Source organism: Manis pentadactyla, chromosome 4 (assembly GCF_030020395.1).
Source record: "Manis pentadactyla isolate mManPen7 chromosome 4, mManPen7.hap1, whole genome shotgun sequence".
Classification (NCBI taxonomy): Eukaryota; Metazoa; Chordata; class Mammalia; order Pholidota; family Manidae; genus Manis; species Manis pentadactyla.
The window spans coordinates 37,102,973-37,121,341 of NC_080022.1; the positions used below are offsets into that span (position 1 = coordinate 37,102,973).

Consider the following 18,369-nt stretch of genomic DNA (forward strand, 5'->3'; position numbering starts at 1 on the left):
GCAAGGAAAACAACAGCAAAAATGAGTAAGTGGGACTATATTAAGCTGAAAAGCTTCTGTACAGCAAAAGACACCATCAATAGAACAAGAAGGATCCCTACAGTATGGGAGAATATATTTGAAAATGACACATCCGATAAAGGCTTGACGTCCAGAATATATAAGGAGCTCTCACGCCTCAACAAACAAAAAACAAATAACCCAATTAAAAAATGGGCAGAGGAACTGAACAGACAGTTCTCCAAAAAAGAAATACAGATGGCCAACAGACACATGAAAAGATGCTCCACATCGCTAATTATCAGAGAAATGCAAATTAAAACTACAATGAGGTATCACCTCACACCAGTAAGGATGGCTGCCATCCAAAAGACAAACAACAACAAATGTTGGCGAGGCTGTGGAGAAAGGGGAACCCTCCTACACTGCTGGTGGGAATGTAAGTTAGTTCAACCATTGTGGAAAGCAGTATGGAGGTACATCAAAATGCTCAAAACAGACTTACCATTTGACCCAGGAATTCCACTCCTAGGAATTTACCCTAAGAATGCAGCAATCAAGTTTGAGAAAGACAGATGCACCCCTATGTTTATTGCAGCACTATTTACAATAGCCAAGAATTGGAAGCAACCTAAATGTCCATCAATAGATGAATGGATAAAGAAGATGTGGTACATATACACAATGGAATACTACTCAGCTATAAGAAAAGGGCAAATCCAATCATTTGCAGCAACATGGATGGAGCTGGAGGGTATTATGCTCAGTGAAACAAGCCAAGCGGAGAAAGAGAAATACCAAATGATTTCACTTATCTGTGGAATATAAGAACAAAGGAAAAACTGAAGGAACAAAACAGCAGCAGAATCACAGAACTCAAGAATGGACTAACAGGTACCAAAGGGAAAGGGACTGGGGAGGATGGGTGGGTAGGGAGGGATAAGGGGGGGAGAAGTAGGGGGGTATTAAGATTAACATGCATGGGGGGTAGGAGAAAAGGGAGGGCTGTACAACACAGAGAAGGCAAGTAGTGATTCTACAACATTTTGCTATGCTGATGGACAGTGACTGTAAAGGGGTTTATAGGGGAGACCTGGTATAGGGGAGAGCCTAGTAAACATAATATTCGTCATGTAAGTGTAGATTAGTGATAGCAAAAAAAAAAAAAAAAAAAAAGGGCAGTTCCTGTGTGGTAACCTCCAACGAGTTCTACACAAGGGTATAAAGGGCATATAAAAGTGTAGGCAAAGGGTCTGTTTGTGTTTATACAGAGGATCAAAGCCTAATTGGGCTACCCCGAAAATGAACTAAGATACGATATGAAAAAGAACTTCCAACATCTGCACCCTCTGGAAGACTCATGCCAGAAGATGATCATCAAAAAACCCCAACAAAGATCCACGCACTGCTACAGCTGTAGATGCACTCATCCCACCAGTTCCTGGACCTGCCATGGGAATGAGGAAGGAGATATCTAAGCTGGCCTGTGCATACAGTAAAACAACAAAATTGGACTGGATCTATACTGTTGGAACTCAACCAAGAATTTGGAGAAGTGCAAATTGTAGCGCTCCAAAGTCTTACAACTACAAACTATTTATTGTTAAAAGAACATATAGCATGTGAACAGTCCCCAGGAATGGGTTGTTTTAATTTGTCTGATTTCTCTCAGACTGTTCAAGTTCATTTGGACAATATCCACCATATCATAGATAAGTTTTCACAAATGCCTAAGGTGCCTAACTGGTTTTCTTGGTTTCACTGCAGATGGCTGGTAATTACAGATATGCTTTGGTTATGTAACTATACTCCTATTATGTTAATGTGTGTGTGCAATTTAAGTAGTAGCTTAAAACCTGTACATGCTGAAGTTACTCTACAAGAAGATATATCAAAGAAATAATCAATCTTCCCATGTTTTCTTCCGCCTGCTACTTCTATAGCTTTTCTTCTTCCTTCCTAATTACAACCCTTAAATAGAATTCGTGCCTCATATCAAATTTACCGAGTATCATAATTCTTCCAAGTGGTAAAGATACCTCAAGACAAATGCTGGGCATAGAAGCCACAGGGCATAAATATGCAAAGAAGTAAAAAGCTAACTTTTTCAAACAATAAGGCTTCTCTCTCACTTACCAACTTCACATTTCCCTGTATGGCCCCGGAAGATGACTGGTTAGCCAGAGACGGGTAAGATTCCTCAAGGGAGGAACAACCTAAGACAGACACAGTCGCAGGGGGGCCATCAGGTGAGAAATTGGGGATCAACAGAGGTGAGGCTTAGAACCTCACCCCCCCGTTCTGAGAGAAATCTTCTGCATACGTGGATGTTTTATTGCCCTTGTCTAGCTTGGATTAACACATAGTCTACAGGCACACACCTGATCATCTACATGTGCTCTCTTACAACACTAAACTATGTTTTCTACCTTTATCTTGTATCTACCTACCACTTCAGCATTTTATTAAAAATAATAATAATAAAGAGAGAAATGTGGTATCCACATATAAATCAAGTATAAAAACCAAATGAGTATTCATATTTGAACTGACTGTTTATAGTTCATAATGCATGAGCAAAACCGAAAGTTTCTGTGATGACTGCCCTTGTACTGTTCACTATGTAACTTATTCATTATGTAAGAATTTGTTCTACATGTAAAAACTTGTTTGTTATGCCTCAGAAGATTGGAGACTGACAAAAATTAGGCTTGGGGTGGAATAATGATTGTGCATTGAAAAAAATAAAAATAAAAATAAAATAAAATAAAATAAAATAAAGTTAGGATAAGGACATGGGCAAAAGAATAGTACATAAGCATTAAAGGCAAAAACATTCTACTAAAAATAGGAGGAAGAGGGAAGCAGAAAAGAAAGTAGAATAAGATCACTAATCCTTACATAGGCAATAAATGAAAATCAAAGGATATTACTAAAAACTGACAAACTATCAAATAACCAGTCACAAAGGACAAAAACCGTATGATTCCACATATATGACATACCCAGAGTACTTAGTCAAATTCACAGAGACAGAAAATAGGATGGTAGTTGCTAGGGACTGTGGGGGAGGGGAATGAAGAGTTATTGTTTAACATGGATGAGGTTTCAGTTCTGCAAGGTGAGAAAAGTTACAGTGGTAAATGTTAGGTAACATATAGTTAACCACAATGAAAAATAATGACAAACCAGATAACAAAAGTTTAAATAAGGGAAAGGCAGATTAAGGATCTGTGAAAGGACTAATTTCTGTGGGAGCCATAGAACAAAAATATAAACCTTCTTAAATAGCAAAAGATATTGCATTTAAAAGGAGCAAAGAAGACATACCACATAGAGAAAGAAACAGTGTACTGGGTTGAATAATGTCTCCCCAAAATTCAAGTCCACCTAGAACTGGTAAATGTAGCTTTATTTAGAAATAGTCTTTACACATGTAATCAAGTTAAGAAAATGTCATACTGGATTAGGGTGGTTCTGATTCAAAGATTAGTATCCTTATAAGAAGAGGGAAATTTTGGACGGACACAGCCATAGACTGAATGCTTGTGTACCTGCAAAATTCCTATGTGAAACCTAATACCAAATATAATGGTATTTGGAGGTGGAGTGTTTGGCAGGTGATTAGGTCATGAGGATGCAGCCTTCATGAATGGGATTAGTGCCTTTAGGGGACCCCAGAGAGCTCCCTCACCCCTTCTGCCACGTGAGCACACAGTGGGAAGACAGCCTTCTGTGCACTGGAAACAGGCCCTCATCAGACGCTCAATCTACTGGTAACTGGATCTTGGACTTCGCAGCCTCCAAACTGTGAGAAATAATGTCTGCTGTTTATAAGCCACAAAGTCTATGGTATTCCATTAGAGCAACCTGAATGGACCACAATAGACACATAGAAAGAAGATGACCATGTGAAGATGGAGGCAAGAGTTAGAGTGATACAGCTGCGAGCCAAGGAATGCCGAGGATGGCTGGCGACCACTGGAAGGCAGAGAGAGGCAAGGAAGGATTCTTCCCAAGGGCCTTCCAGAGGCATCGTGGGCCTGCCAACACCTTGACTTTGGACTTGTAGCCTCCACAACTGTGAGAGAATAAATTTCTGTTGTTTCAAGTCACCCAGTCTGTGGTTATTATAATGGACTTAGGAAACTAATACATACAGTAATTATAACTTAGTACACATAGTAAAACATAATAGTATGACAGTGTTGAAACCAAATTTAACAGTCATTTCAATAGATAAGAATGGGAATGGCTTGTTTACTAATATAAAAAGATTTTCAAATTGGCTCATGAAGCAAAACCCAGAAATGTACTGCATATAAGAAAAATATATGAAACAAAGTAATTCAAAATGGCTAAAAATAAAGTGGTGGAAAATATACTAGACACATGGAAATGAGAGGAAAGTAGGGATTGTAACTGAGAGCAGACAAAGTAGAATTTGAGCAAAAAACTCATTAAACCTAAGAGTCATGTTGTCACAAGATGTAACAGTTATGAAAACACACAAACCAAATAACACAGAAGTACCCATTTAAAGCAGAAACTATAAGAGATGCAAGTAAAAATAGGCAGAATTGCACTAGTAACAGTAGTCTTTAACATACCACCCTCAGCACAGGGCAGGTCAAGTGGACAAAAATAATATATAGAAGATCTAAGCAAAATACTAAGGCAGAACATATGCACAGAAATATCAAGCACCATACCTAATAATAGAAAATATATTTCCTCTCAAGAATGCATGGACTATTTACAAAATTTGATCCTATATTAAATCAAAAAAATATTATTAGGTCTCATAAATCAGAAATATTACAAGCAATACTCTCTAATTATAATACAATAAAACTAGAAATTTTTAAAAATCAAAAAATGAAAGACATTCCACCCATAAATTACAAACTGTCTATTAAACACCCTTTGGGTGCAAGGAAATACAGACAGAAATTACAGAATTTCTGAAAAAGTAATGACAATGAAAACATTATTTATCAAAATCGGATATAGTTAGTGAACAAAGAGAAATTCATAATCTTTAAAACATATATTAATAAGAAATAGAAAAATCTGTCTGAAAATTCACATGGAATCCCTGGAGATCCCAAATAACCAAAACAATCTTTAAAAGATTAACAGATCCCAAATAGCCCAGAACAAAACTGGAGGATTCACACTTCCTGATTTCAAAACTTACAACAAAGTTACAGTAATCAAAACAGTGTGGTATTGGCATAGAGACAGACCTATACCATATATGAATAAATATATGAATAGAACAGAAGGCCCAGAAATAAATACTCACATAACAGTCAAGAGTATCATGACCATTCAATGGGGAAAGTACAGTCTTTTCAATAAATGGTGTTGGGAAAACTGGACATCCACATGCAAAAGAATTAAGTTAGACTCTTACCTAATACCATATAGAAAAATTAACTCAAAATGGATCAGAGACCCAAATGTAGGAGGTAAGACTATAATTTGAAATTAAAGACACAATACCATTTAATCAGCACCAAATAAATGAAGCACTTAGGTATAAATATAACAAAATAGTATAAGACCTATATGAAGAAAACTACAAAACTCTGATGAAAGAAATAACAAAATTTTTAAATAAATTGAGAGATATTCCATGTACACAAATAGGAATAAATATTGTGTTCTTCCTAAGTTCATCTATAGATTCAATGCAATCACAATAAAAAAACCGGAGTTATTTCGTGGATATCAGCAAACTAATTTAAAGTTTATGTGGAAAGACCAGAATAGCCACACAGTACTAAAGGACACAATAAAGTCAGAGTACTGACACTACCTGACTTCAAGACTTACTCAGAAACGACAGTAATCAAGATAGTCTTGGATTGGTGAAAAAAGAGACAAATAGATTAATGGAAAAAGATAGGAAGCTCCAACATAGACCCACTCAAATGCAGCCAAACTGATCTCTGACAAAAGAGCAAAGGCAATTGAATGGAGAAAGGATAGTCTTTTCAACAAATGATGGTGGAACAACTGGACATCCACATGCAAAAAAAGAATCTAGGCATAGATCTTACACCTTTCACCAAGAATATCTTAAAATGAACCATAGACCTAAGTGTAAAATGTTAAACCATAAAACTCCTAAAAAATAATGTGGGAGAAAATCTATGTGACTCTGGGTTTGACATTGACTTTTTAGCTAGAACACCAAAAGCATGATCCAGGAGAGAAAAAAATTGATAAGCTGGATTTCCTTAAAATTAAAAACTGTTCAGCCAAAGATTAAGTTAAGAAAATAAAAAGACAAGGCATTTAATGGGAGATGCTATTTGCAAAAGACAATTCTGATAAAGGACTGTTATATCAGGACTTAATGCTTAACTTATAGGGCCTGCTTAATATGTTCAAAACATACAAAGAACTCTTAAAATTCAAGAAGAAAAAAAAAACCAAAACACAACCTGATTAAAAAATGGGCCAAAGACTAACATACTCCTCTCCAATGGAGATACGCAGTTAACAAACGTACATATGAAAAGATGCTCCACATCATATGCCATTGGAGAAATGCAAATTAAAACAATGAGATACCATTACAAATCTACTAGGATGGCAAAAGCCCAGAGCACTGACAACACCAAATCCTGACAAGGATGTGGAATAATAAGAATTCTCATTCACTTCTCATGGGAATGCAAAATGGTACAGCTACTTTAGAAGACAATTTGGTGGATTCTTACAAAATGAAACATGTTCTTATCATACCATCCAGCAATCATGCTCTTCAGTATTTACCCAAAGGAGTCAAAAACTTATGCCCATATAAAAACCCATAAACAAATGTTTATAACAGCTTTATTCAAAACTGCCAAAACTTGGGAGCAATCAAGATACCCTTCAGGAACTGAATGGGCAAGCAAACTGGTGCATCCAGATGACAGAATGTTATTTAGCAACAAAAATAAATGAGCTATCAAGACATGAAAATACATGGAGGAACTTTAAATGCATATTGTTAAGTGAAAGAAACCAACCTTTAAAAGTTACATACAGTAGGTTTCCAACTAATGACATGGAAAAGGTAGTAGAGACATTAAAAACAATTAGTTGTTGCCAGGGGTTCAGGGTGAGGGAGGGAGGGAAGGATAAGTAGGTGAGCAGAGGGGAGTTTTGGGGGCAGGGAAACTATTCTGTATGACATTGTCATAGTGGATACATATCATTATAAATTTGTCAAAAGCCATGGAGTGTACAACATAGAGTGAGCCTAAACTATGGATTTTAGTTAGTAATATGTCAATATTGGCTCATCAATTGTAACAAATACACCACATTAATGCAAGATGTTAATAATAGAGGAAACTGTGGGGGGGTGATGAAATATGCTCAATTTTTCTGTAAACCCTAAAACTCTCTATGAAATAGTTTATTAATTTAAGAAATATAAAGTCTTTTTAAATAAATCAGCATTATTCTAGCACATGGGTAGACAGACCAATGGACTAGAAAAGACAGTCCAGAAATAGGTGCCAATGTGTATGTCAGTTTAGAATATGATAAAGGTGGTTATCTCAAATCACTGGAAAAGATGGGACTAATTAATAAATGGTGATGGGATAACTGGATAACCATTTGGAAAAATAAGATCAACACCTCACACCATACATCAGAATAAACTCTAAATGGGTCAGAGATCTCTCTAAATTCTGGGTACATCTGGCAGTGGTTCTCAGCTGGGGACAATTTTGGCACCCGGAAGGTGTTCAGCAGTGTTCTTCAATATCTAGGGATATATTTGGCTCTAACTGTCAGAGTTCTACTGGTATCAAGTCGAAAGATGTTCAGGATTCAGCTAAACATTCTACACTGCACAGGACAAATCCCTCCAACCAAGAATTATCTAACCCAAAATGTCATCAGTGCCGTTGTTGAAATACTCTGGAACAGGGGAAGGCTTTTGACTATTACTCAAAATCCAGATGCAGTGAAAGAAAATATTGATAAATTCTACTAAATAAAAATAAAAACTTTTGAAAAGGTTTTATTTTGAACAAATTTAACATTAAATCTTTTCCCAGATACTTTGAATTCCTTTCTTCATCATAATTATGTAATACAAAGAAATAGTAAAGCATTCTTTCACAAGTCCTATGTATGCCTTCCTGTTCACTCCAATGAGCCATACAAATATTCATTAACGTTTTCTGGGTGAGTCATGTTATGAACAGGTTTGAGAACTACTGCTATCTATCATGCCCACTTCTGTCTTAAATTGTTTCTAACCTACTTCTTTGAGGGTCCCTCTTTATAATATCTACATTCGTGTGTGTGTGCACATGGAGGTGTGTCTTGCAAGTGTCCTGGGGGCACTTATATTTGATATAGTAACTATATTTTATTGTTCACATTTATTCAGGGCTAGGCACAGTCCTTTACAATTGTTTTACATATAGAAACATATTTAACCATCACCACACCTATGGGATAGGTTCTTTCTTATCCCCACTTCACAGATGACAGACAGACAAAACATGCCCAAGGTTACTCTACCAGGAAGAGGTGGAACTGAAGAAGGATTAATTAACTGCTTGATAAATATTCTCTCTTGTGAAGTTCATGACAAGTAATGTTGAATTGCTTAAAAAGCTTAAACTATTTCAACTTTCATGTTTGTTTTGCTAAAGCTATTTTTGAACCGAACTCCTTTTAATTTTTTATTGTGGTAAGAACACTTAACCTGAGATCTACCCACTTAACAAAATTTTAAGTGCACAATACACTATTGTTAACTACAGACACTGTTTTGTACAGCAGATATCTAGAACTTACTCATCTTGCAAAACCAAAACATTGTATTCATTGAACTCCCCATTTCCCCCTTCTTTTGAATGTCCGTCCCTTTTTATGCAGTTCCCCTATTCATTCCTATGTTGAATGAATGTTTTTAGCTTGTCATTATTACTAAAAGCACTGCAAAAAGCCATAAGCCATGTGTGTTTGAAATATAATATGCCCATGTTATGTTTTATTTGTATTAACAAAAATTGTACATAACAAAAAAAGGTTACATGAGTGTATACACATGTCAAAATTCATCAAGCGGAATACTGATTTGTGCATTTTATAGTATGTACCTCAATATAAAAATAGAAAAAAATTTAAGACTGTATAAAAAAATTTTATATGAATAAATGGAAAAATTGTATAATATATAGAAAACTTCTGATAAGACTACTGCTATGAATGCAGCAAACTCTTTTAAAGAACCTGTATTTCATTTGCGCAGCATCCAAATAAAAACTCCAATAAGAACAAGAGTTATGTTTTTACATTAAGGCCTAGCCCTCTAGACAGACATCAGTCAACTAAGGACCTGGGCCACCCAAACCTAAGACATACCTGTGTACTGATGCAGCATTTTGCTTAATTCCTGTAAGCGCTGGCCCTCAGGGCTGTATTTGAAAATTATGTCATGGTGATGTAAGAAACTGTACAAAGGGTACAAGGTGATGTTGCTGGCTTCAAATATTGATTTTACATAAAGATCTTGGGTGCTAAAAGAGAAAGTGGAGATAATAAGTCAACAAATGACTTAGGTAATGGCAGGCAAGTGTCTTTTTTGCTCTCCTGTCACTGACCTGTTTATCTGGCAGTTGGTGTCCTGGCTGAAGGCACATCTCATGAGTATGTCCAGGGTCATCAAGCTGATGTGCTCAAAGACCTCCACAACTGTGTCCTGAGTGCCGCAAATCTTCTCCCACTTACCCTGGCACAGGAGGTCCAGGTCAACATCAGCATCAAACTGCCTTCATCTGAAGGCTCCCCCTGAGCCTGCTTTCTGATAGAAGGGAGAATCCCCTGGCCTAGCAGGAGCCAAAGATCGTACAATAAGCCAAGTGCTTATTTGGCATGAGAAAGGGGAAAATGCACATAGCTGGGTGAAAAAAGAGCATGGAGCAAACCAGGTATCTGCTAAATGGCTGCATTAAGCATCTCTGGCCTTTCAAGTATTCCCACAACTCTGCTTTAAAACAGATTAGAGTTCCAGTAAAACAGACAATCTCTGATACAAGACTGTAAGTAGAAGGGGTCTCCCCAGGGCTTCCTCCATCCTCAGTCCCCAAATGTCTAGACACCCCACCCCATCACTACTCTCACCCACCATAACCCCACTTAAAATAAACCTGGCACATTAAAAAAGTGTGTTTTTTTTCAATTCAGAAGTGGAGGACAGAGAGAATCCATGAGTGAATAGGAGCTGCCGTGGGGAGCTGGCTCCCAGCCAAGAGTGCCTGTATCCACTTTCCTGCCCATCAGCAAATGCCCTACTCCCACTCCCTGAAATATTTTATAGCTTAAACTGCTGCAAAGTTCCCTGTTGAAAAGACATTTGTCCTAATAAGCATTCTTCGTGTAAAAATACAAGTATGTCTAAATATTTACATTCAGATCAACCTGTATTTGTTAGCACCTATGCCTATAGTCAGGAACTGAGGATTTGGAGGCCATGGAAAAAACGGCAAAGAGACTTTTTTACAAGGTTTTACCCGAGTGTCAATTGTTTAGTCAGTTGCTTCCATCCTAAATTATGTAAGTTTTACTGAGAAAAGAAAGTGAGTTTAGAAGAAATGACAGTGAAGGGGACATTCAAAGCTGGCAGCACATGGGCCCAATTCAGAGAGAAATCTCAGGGTAGTGTGGGACTGCAAAGACAGGGAGACAGAATGGTTTATCCAAAGGGAGGTAAACTCAATACTGCCACTGGCTAATTTTCAACTGTGCACAAAGCTGTACAGCACCAGAACCACAAGAATGTACCTTTCTGGCCTGTCCTGCAGCTCTCTACCTCAAGGACTCATATGGGTGTTTTCAGCACAATCCTGGAAGACCATTCAGGTCAAATCTGACCCATGCACTTGGTGGAGAACCCAGCCAAGCAGCTGGTAACAGTGGTTCTCTTAGAAAGAGATGGGTTTCCAGGTGAAGGTGGATGGAAATTTTAGCTTTGTTTGTGGTGTTTGAAGTATTTATGATAAAACTATTAATGAACTGCTTGTCTGATTTTTAAATAAGCACAATTTAAAAATTAAAGCATACCATGTACAAGTGGAGTTTTGGAATAGAACTCATTTATAAATCAGGGACCCCCCCATAGGGATAGTCCTTGGCAACGTCCTCCTGCCCCTTGGGAAGGGCACAGTCAGCTAAAGATCCTCCAACCCGTACAAGGGGAAACTCACATCATCTGTGACTTTAAGGTAGACATTTATATTTTGCAAGATCCTTTATGGCCATCAGGCAAGTTCATTTCAACCTCCAAACCTTTGTTCATGCTAACTCACTCTGCCAAGAATTTGCTCATCCATATTACCCACGTATTCAAGTCCAGTCCATATTTCCTGGTAACGCTGAGCTGCTCCTAGTTTCCTTACCTGTCACCTACAGCTTTTGCCATCTAAATCCTACTAGTTGGTACTTTGTTTACTGCCATAGGATATCAAAGCACATCTAAGACAGACACCCAGATCTTCACCTTTTTCTTTATCACCCAAAGATCCATAGCAAAGGCCTACATAGATACCTATTGTTCACTAAATATTTGTACATTGGTTAATTTCTAGAAATTATCCCCCTTGACTTTCACTACACACTAAACACGTCTCATACATTCCCTGTTGGCAGCATTTTGCAATACCAGAGCACTTTTGTTCCTTCACTTACCAGCATTGTGTTCGCACAGTGGGCCATCACCTCGACATACGATTTCAAGATGTTAAAATTGAATCCGGGAGTCAGCAGGCGACGGTGCTGGAACCACTCGGGTCCATTTAGACTCGCTAGTCCTTTTCCTTGAGAAATAAAAGGTGCAAAACCCCATGCCATTTCATTAGATGAGATGAGGAAGAAGAGGTGAGGAACACAGACACTGTGGAGTGACCGTGACACGCAGGGAGTCATGACATCATGGAAATCAAAGTAGTGCCTCTTATGTTATGCTTGACGTGAGTTTTGATGCTTACACCTAGGATAGATGTGTTTCACATTGTGAGAAAGACCCCAAGTTTTGAAGTCACATGAGAGTGCTAATCCTGAAGTCACCAGTTACTGCCTGTGTAGTTAGTCACTGAGTCCCTTGGCATTCCTGAGGCTTGGTTTTTTTTTCAACAATAAAATGTGAAAATTAATATCCGCCTCACTTGTAGTGCAGATTAAAGGTATATGCATGAAGCAACTAGTCTTGTCTCTAGCTCACAGTGGAAACACAACAAACAGTCATCTCCTCTCCACTCCAGACTAGTCAGCTATAACTGTACTAAGCAATAAACTCTACTGTAAACATAAAATTCACCAGGAACTAGACATGAAGGCCCCCTCTATTCCTAGATAGCCCCCTCCTTGAGGCCTAATCTATGCTTCATACCTGTAAATGATACAAGTGGAAACACTTGTCAAGGCTAATGACTGACAATCTTCTGTGACCAGGGAGGTCATTAAAGATTTGGTTTTAAAAGGATCTCGAAGTTTATCAGTATGTAACTGCCATCAGTCATTGAGTGCTTACAGCACAGCAGGCTTGCAGTACGTGGTCCAGCACAGGTACAGTGCCAGCCATTACACTAAGTGCTGAAAATGTGTTTCATTTCCTCTTCATATAGCCCAGAGAGGTGATTCTCATTAGAAAATTCCCCCCAAATCACACTTAACTCATCAGTGGGTGGCAGAATTCAAATCCAAGCAGCTCTGAATCTAAAACCTACGTTCTTTCATTTAATTCCCTCCTTGTCTAACATAAATACCAACTAGAAGACTAAAAGGCTTATCTGCTCATAGAATATTACCAAACTGTACTCCGGAGAAAATGTTTACTGGTGTGCAAAGAGAAATAGAGGAACTCCAAAAAGAAATGGAAAAATCCAAGAAAACAAGAGAGAAGGAAGGATGAAATAAAGAACACAGATGGTGAGGCTGCAGTTTTAGACAGCAAAGGGCCTGACTGACACTTGGGCTGCCTTGAGAATGAGACTGGGGAGAGAAATGGACGAGGGCTCCTGGGAAGTTGTGCTGTGTCGACCTTAGCTTTCCCTCTTGATCTTCCCCTAGATAACTTGCAGTATTGCTCTACCATATTCTTGATGCTTTTGAATTCCAATGTGAGTTTCTCCACGATGCTCTGCTACAGAAAGGGGACTCCAAGCTAGAAAGTAGGTCCCTCATTTGCACATACATACCCCTCTCATTTGCATATACATACCAAGACATGGAGTCAAGAACTTGTACAGGCACTTGGACTTGGGATCTGCAGTCAAGCAGAGGAAACAAAAAACATCATTAGGGAAAATCACCAAAGTGGGTAAAGGTTCTCTTCATTTGCCCATGCTAACCACAAATAGTAAGCAAAAGGGGCTCGCTCCCTGCAGCCCTTTGCAGGCCTAGAAAGTCAGATGTCTTAGTTCAGGAACCAGAAAACAGTAAATCCCTTGAGGCAGACATGTACACAAACCCAGATTCTTCCCTCATTTAACCTCCTCCAATACAAACAGAGATTGCCCGAGGGTTACAAAATTTCCAGACAGGAGTTGGGACAACATATCATATCCATCCTTTACGGAAAGCAAATCAGCTATTAGAGCAGGGGCTGCAGACACCAGGGAGTGAGGTACAAATGCCTCTCGCCGTTCCCATGACTCTAGTGCAGAGGTGCTTTTCAGCTCTTGTCCCTTCCAGGGTGAGCACTGAGATGAATCAGAGCTGGGGGCAGGGAAACATGGGACTTCAGGGGAAGGCCGTTTTCTTCTATTAGGTTTTACTAAGAATAATGGAGACAATGGTGCAGGGAAAAAGGATAAGAATAATAGACCTTAGTTTTACAAGGATGATGGGGTAAAATTGGATATTTTAATTTTATGCGTGATGTAATCCACTGTAGAAGCCTTGAAAAAGAACTGGATGGGGGAGTTAGATGACTCATGCCCCAAAAGGGAACACAGTTGAGAAATATGCAGAAAACAAATACAAAATGTAGACCACAATCAAGAGGTTGGACTGGTAAATTAATGATCTAACCTTTAGGTTTACATACTGAACCAGCCGAGGCAGAGCTACTTCTGAATTCCCCTGAAGACTTATGCTCAAGAAGGGAGCTGGGGGTAGGAGTGTGGCTGATCCTGAAGTCGCAAAACCAAGAAAGGCAAAAGAGGCCCCTGGTGGGCTGGTGGAGCCTGGTGCGCTTTCAGATACACTGGCCTAAAGGGGCCCAGGGAGCCTGGACTAGAGAAGGGGCTGGCAGGACGTGGGCATCCCCTTCGGGATTGGTGGGAATCCTCTCCACACTTTCTCCAGGTTCTCTCAAAGGCCCAGTGCTAATCTGGGCCTCAGAGTTCCTTTAGAATGCTGCCTTTGGTTGTGTATGTCACTCCTAGAAGGATTAGGTTCCTGAGATTCATCCCTTTTCTTACCTGTTCTGCTCAGAAATGTCATTGCATAGTCTGGGTCATAGATATAGATAAATGCCTGAAAGGGCCCAACCCAGCAAGGAAAGGCACAAGGGTATTTTTCGACAAGCTTCTCAAGTCTCTCCATTTTACCATCCTGAAGTAACTGCAGAGAAAATAGTGAAGGAAATTAGAGAAGCCAGCCAGTCTGGGTTCATCCTCTCTCACAGACACAGCTGAGTTCAGGGCCTCAATAAGGTCACACAGGCAGGGGGGCCTGAACCTTTTTCTGGAAGTGAGTGCATAGGCTTTCCTTGGGATTTCTATGTTGGGCTATAATATCTAAACAAGGGTAGTGTACATACCTTCTCAATTTATATATATTGCATTCCCAGACCAAATCACTGTCAAATGACATTTACTGTGAGCCACTTTCCCAATTGAGAGGGTGAGTGAGCCACCTCACACAGTGTACATCACCTGCCAAGTCACACAATTAGATACAAGTGGAGTCTAGGAGCCAAAAAAGGACTTGTCCTATGCGGGAAGTGAACTGTTAGTAGGTTGAACTTGACTCATGGTACCCTCTCCGTTTTCCTCTCTCCATTATCAATGAGAGATTCTTTCTCATGGCTTATTAGTAAATGCTTCTCTCTAAAAACCTGCCAGTGCCATCTACAAAGAAAATCTCTTTTACCTTACAATGGTAGAAGGCTTTCACACAGGTGTAAGCAAATAAATCCAAACACAAAGCTCTCAGCTTCCAACATTTATAAGTCAGAGTACACACATTCCCATTAGAGATGAACTTTTTGTCTTGATAAGCAGATTATTAATGGCTCATTTAAATAGTTGACACTGATAGTAAGATACATTTATATCCACTTCTTAGATACAAAGAAAACTGGAACCTGGCAAGTTCTCCCCGTGCGATCAATCACACAGAAATTGTGGAACAAACACAAGTAATCACAGAAGTGGTGGAACACTTTGGCTCCCAATTTCCTCTGTTAGTGACCAACACTTCTAACCCATGAAGTATATTCCCTGGATAGTTGAGGGCCCCTAAAAGGTTGAGACACTTGAAATCTAGTTCTGAAAATACTGCAGACTCTCTTTTGCTAACAGTCAAGCCACATGTAAGTGGTGTTTCCCAATAATGTGAATATTTATGTATTTATTCATTTGCAAACAATAAACGGATGAGTATTTGTTAAGTGCCTACTTTATGTACTAGGCAATAGAAATGTAAGACAGGCAAGGTCTTTGGCCTCATGGAAGTTATAGCTTAATATGAGGATTATTTCTTTAGGTAAGAAATTGTCATTGACTCCCTTAACCATGAGCATTTGGTTATACTTTTAGTAACTCCTATCTAGACAAAAAGGACAGAAAGGTATTGTGAATCCTCTAATATATGAATTTATATTTCTTCATCCACAGCAGGGTCTAAACACATTTGAAAATATGTATCATACATATTTAGGAAACATTGTTCATAAATATTCAGACAATATTTAGTCCCAGAGGAAATAGTAATAGCTAACATTTATCAATAGCTAACATTATACCTATGAGCTAGGTGCCACCAAGTGCTTTCCATGCTTTATATTCCTTAATCTTTATGTCATTAACCCTATGAAGCAGATACAATTACATTCTCCATTTTACAGATTGAATTTTACATTTTACAGAGGAAACTGAACCTTGAAAAGGTTAGGTAATCTGTCCAAGCTCATACAGCTGTCAACTAGTAGTTGATTCAAACCCAGGTTGAACTGTGGAGACCAAGTGCTCTGCTACTTAACTATATGGAACTTTCTCTGAATTGCACACACACACACACACACACACACACACACACACACACACCCCTGAATATGCAGACTAGGTCCCATATACTGGCTGGGAGTCATTGGCCTACTGAATAAATGTCAATCTACCTGGTCTATTCTTTGCAATCAATAGATCTTTGAATGAATGAATTTATTTAGGTTGAACTGTGGAGACCAAGTGCTCTGCTACTTAACTATATGGAACTTTCTCTGAATTGCACACACACACACACACCTGAATATGCAGACTAGGTCCCACACACTGGCTGGGATTCATTGGCCTACTGAATAAATGTCAATCTACCTGGTCTATTCTTTGCAATCAATAGATCTTTGAATGAATGAATTTATTTAGCACCTAATATATGTGTGCATTCAACAAAGTAGTTATTAAGCACCTACTATGAGCCAACCACTGGGTTGATAGTGGTGAACAAAGACCTTCCTCTCACAGATTTTATATTCTGGTGGAGGGAAGGGAAGTATATAGCAAAGGAATATATACTATGGTGTCAAGAGAGTTATAAGTGCCAAGATAATAAAAATAGAATTAGGGGAGAGTACTAGAGGCCCTGTTTCGCTTGAGTGGTCAAGGGCAGGCCTCTCTGAGGAGGTGATATCTGTTCAAAGGCCTGGACAAAATGTAGAGAAAGAATTCCAATGACAGAAGAGTATATTCAAAGCCCTGAGGGAAGAATTTTCTTAGCATATTTGAGGAATAGCAAAAAGAGCAGTATACTGGAACAGAGCAAGGAATGAAATTTGTCTTGTTGGGAATTTTCCTACACACACATTTTCCTTCCAGAACCTTATGAGTACACTTCAAATATTACTGTCTATGTAAAATAGTTCTATCCTTTCCTTGTGACTATCTGAGTGATGAATCATCAAAGGGAGCATAAAGGGTAAGAAAGTAAATAGATAAGGTTGGCAATATAAGCTTGACAGATCAGTTATTTCTAATATGCAAAACTCTGATAGAGGCATCTAAAACAAAAAATAGTTTAGTGACAGTCAAGAGGGCATGGACTTTAAAACACTATGAATGTAATAAATAATCCAGATGAAAATAAAACTATTCCATTTACAACAGTATCACTACAAAATGTTGTTGAAAGAAACTTAAAAAGACTTAAATACATAGAAAGACATCTATGTTTATGGATCAGAAGATTTAACCTTAGGATGTCATTACTTCCCAAATTGATCTACAGATTCAATGCAATCCCTGTCAGAATCACAGTTGGCTTCTTTGTAGAAATTGACAAGCTGAACCTAAAATTTATATGGAAACTGGAGGCATCCAGATAGCCTAAATAATCTTGAAAAAGAACAAAATTAGGAGAACTCAAGCTCCCTGGTTTCAAAACTTTGTAGTACTACAAAGCAACTGCAATTAAGACTGTGGTATTGGCATCAGTATAGACATATAGATCAAATAGAATAGAATTCAGAGCCCAGAAATAAACCATGCTTACAGTTAATTGATTTTTGACAGGGGTGCTATGAGATAGTTGAAAAAATATATATATTGACCTCTGCCCCCAGATCCTAGCATCAAGTTCCTAAAACCCTTGCAATTTCCTAAGTGTTAAGAGCACTAGGAATTTCCTGGAATAGCAGTGTCTTTCTTTCTAATGAGGTAACTCTTGGACAGGGGCTGGTCACCAGAAAAACCAAGCCATAATTACAAGTGTGGAATTTTCAGCCCCACCCCCACATTCTCTGGAGAGCAGAAAGGGGCTGGAAATGGAAATAATGATCAATCACGCCTACATGATGAAGCCTCCATAAGAATTCCAAGTATAGGCTTTTGGGATACCTTCTAAGTTGGTGAACCTGTGGAGGTGCTGGGACAGTGGTGTCCCTTGGGACGGCATGGAAGCTTGGGTCCCTTCCCATGCCCCTGCCCTGTGCATCACTTCCCTGGGGATGTACATCTGTATCCTTTGTCACCTTCTTTTATAATAAAAGGGTAAATAGTAAGTAAACTGTTTTCCTGAGTTCTGTGAGCCAATTAGCAAATTAATCTAACCTGATGAGGAGAACATGGGAACTTTCATTATAGCTCATCAGTCAGAAGCTTATAGCTCATCAGTCAGAAGCAC

At 38.6% G+C, this 18,369-nt stretch overlaps 1 protein-coding gene across 2 annotated transcripts in view; it reads right to left on the reverse strand.

The window, feature by feature from the left end:
- The window catches only part of LOC118916294 (cytochrome P450 4X1-like), a 46,092-nt gene that overhangs the window by 14,856 nt on the left and 12,867 nt on the right, over positions 1-18,369 (reverse strand). For both annotated transcript variants that reach the window (XM_036893161.2, XM_036893162.2), the window contains exons 2-6: positions 14,451-14,592; positions 13,247-13,291; positions 11,716-11,843; positions 9,633-9,760; positions 9,394-9,548 (exon numbers count right to left, since the gene is read on the reverse strand). In XM_036893161.2, coding sequence (XP_036749056.2) covers positions 9,394-9,548; positions 9,633-9,760; positions 11,716-11,843; positions 13,247-13,291; positions 14,451-14,592 — 598 coding nt within the window. The remainder of the gene's footprint in view (positions 1-9,393; positions 9,549-9,632; positions 9,761-11,715; positions 11,844-13,246; positions 13,292-14,450; positions 14,593-18,369) is intronic.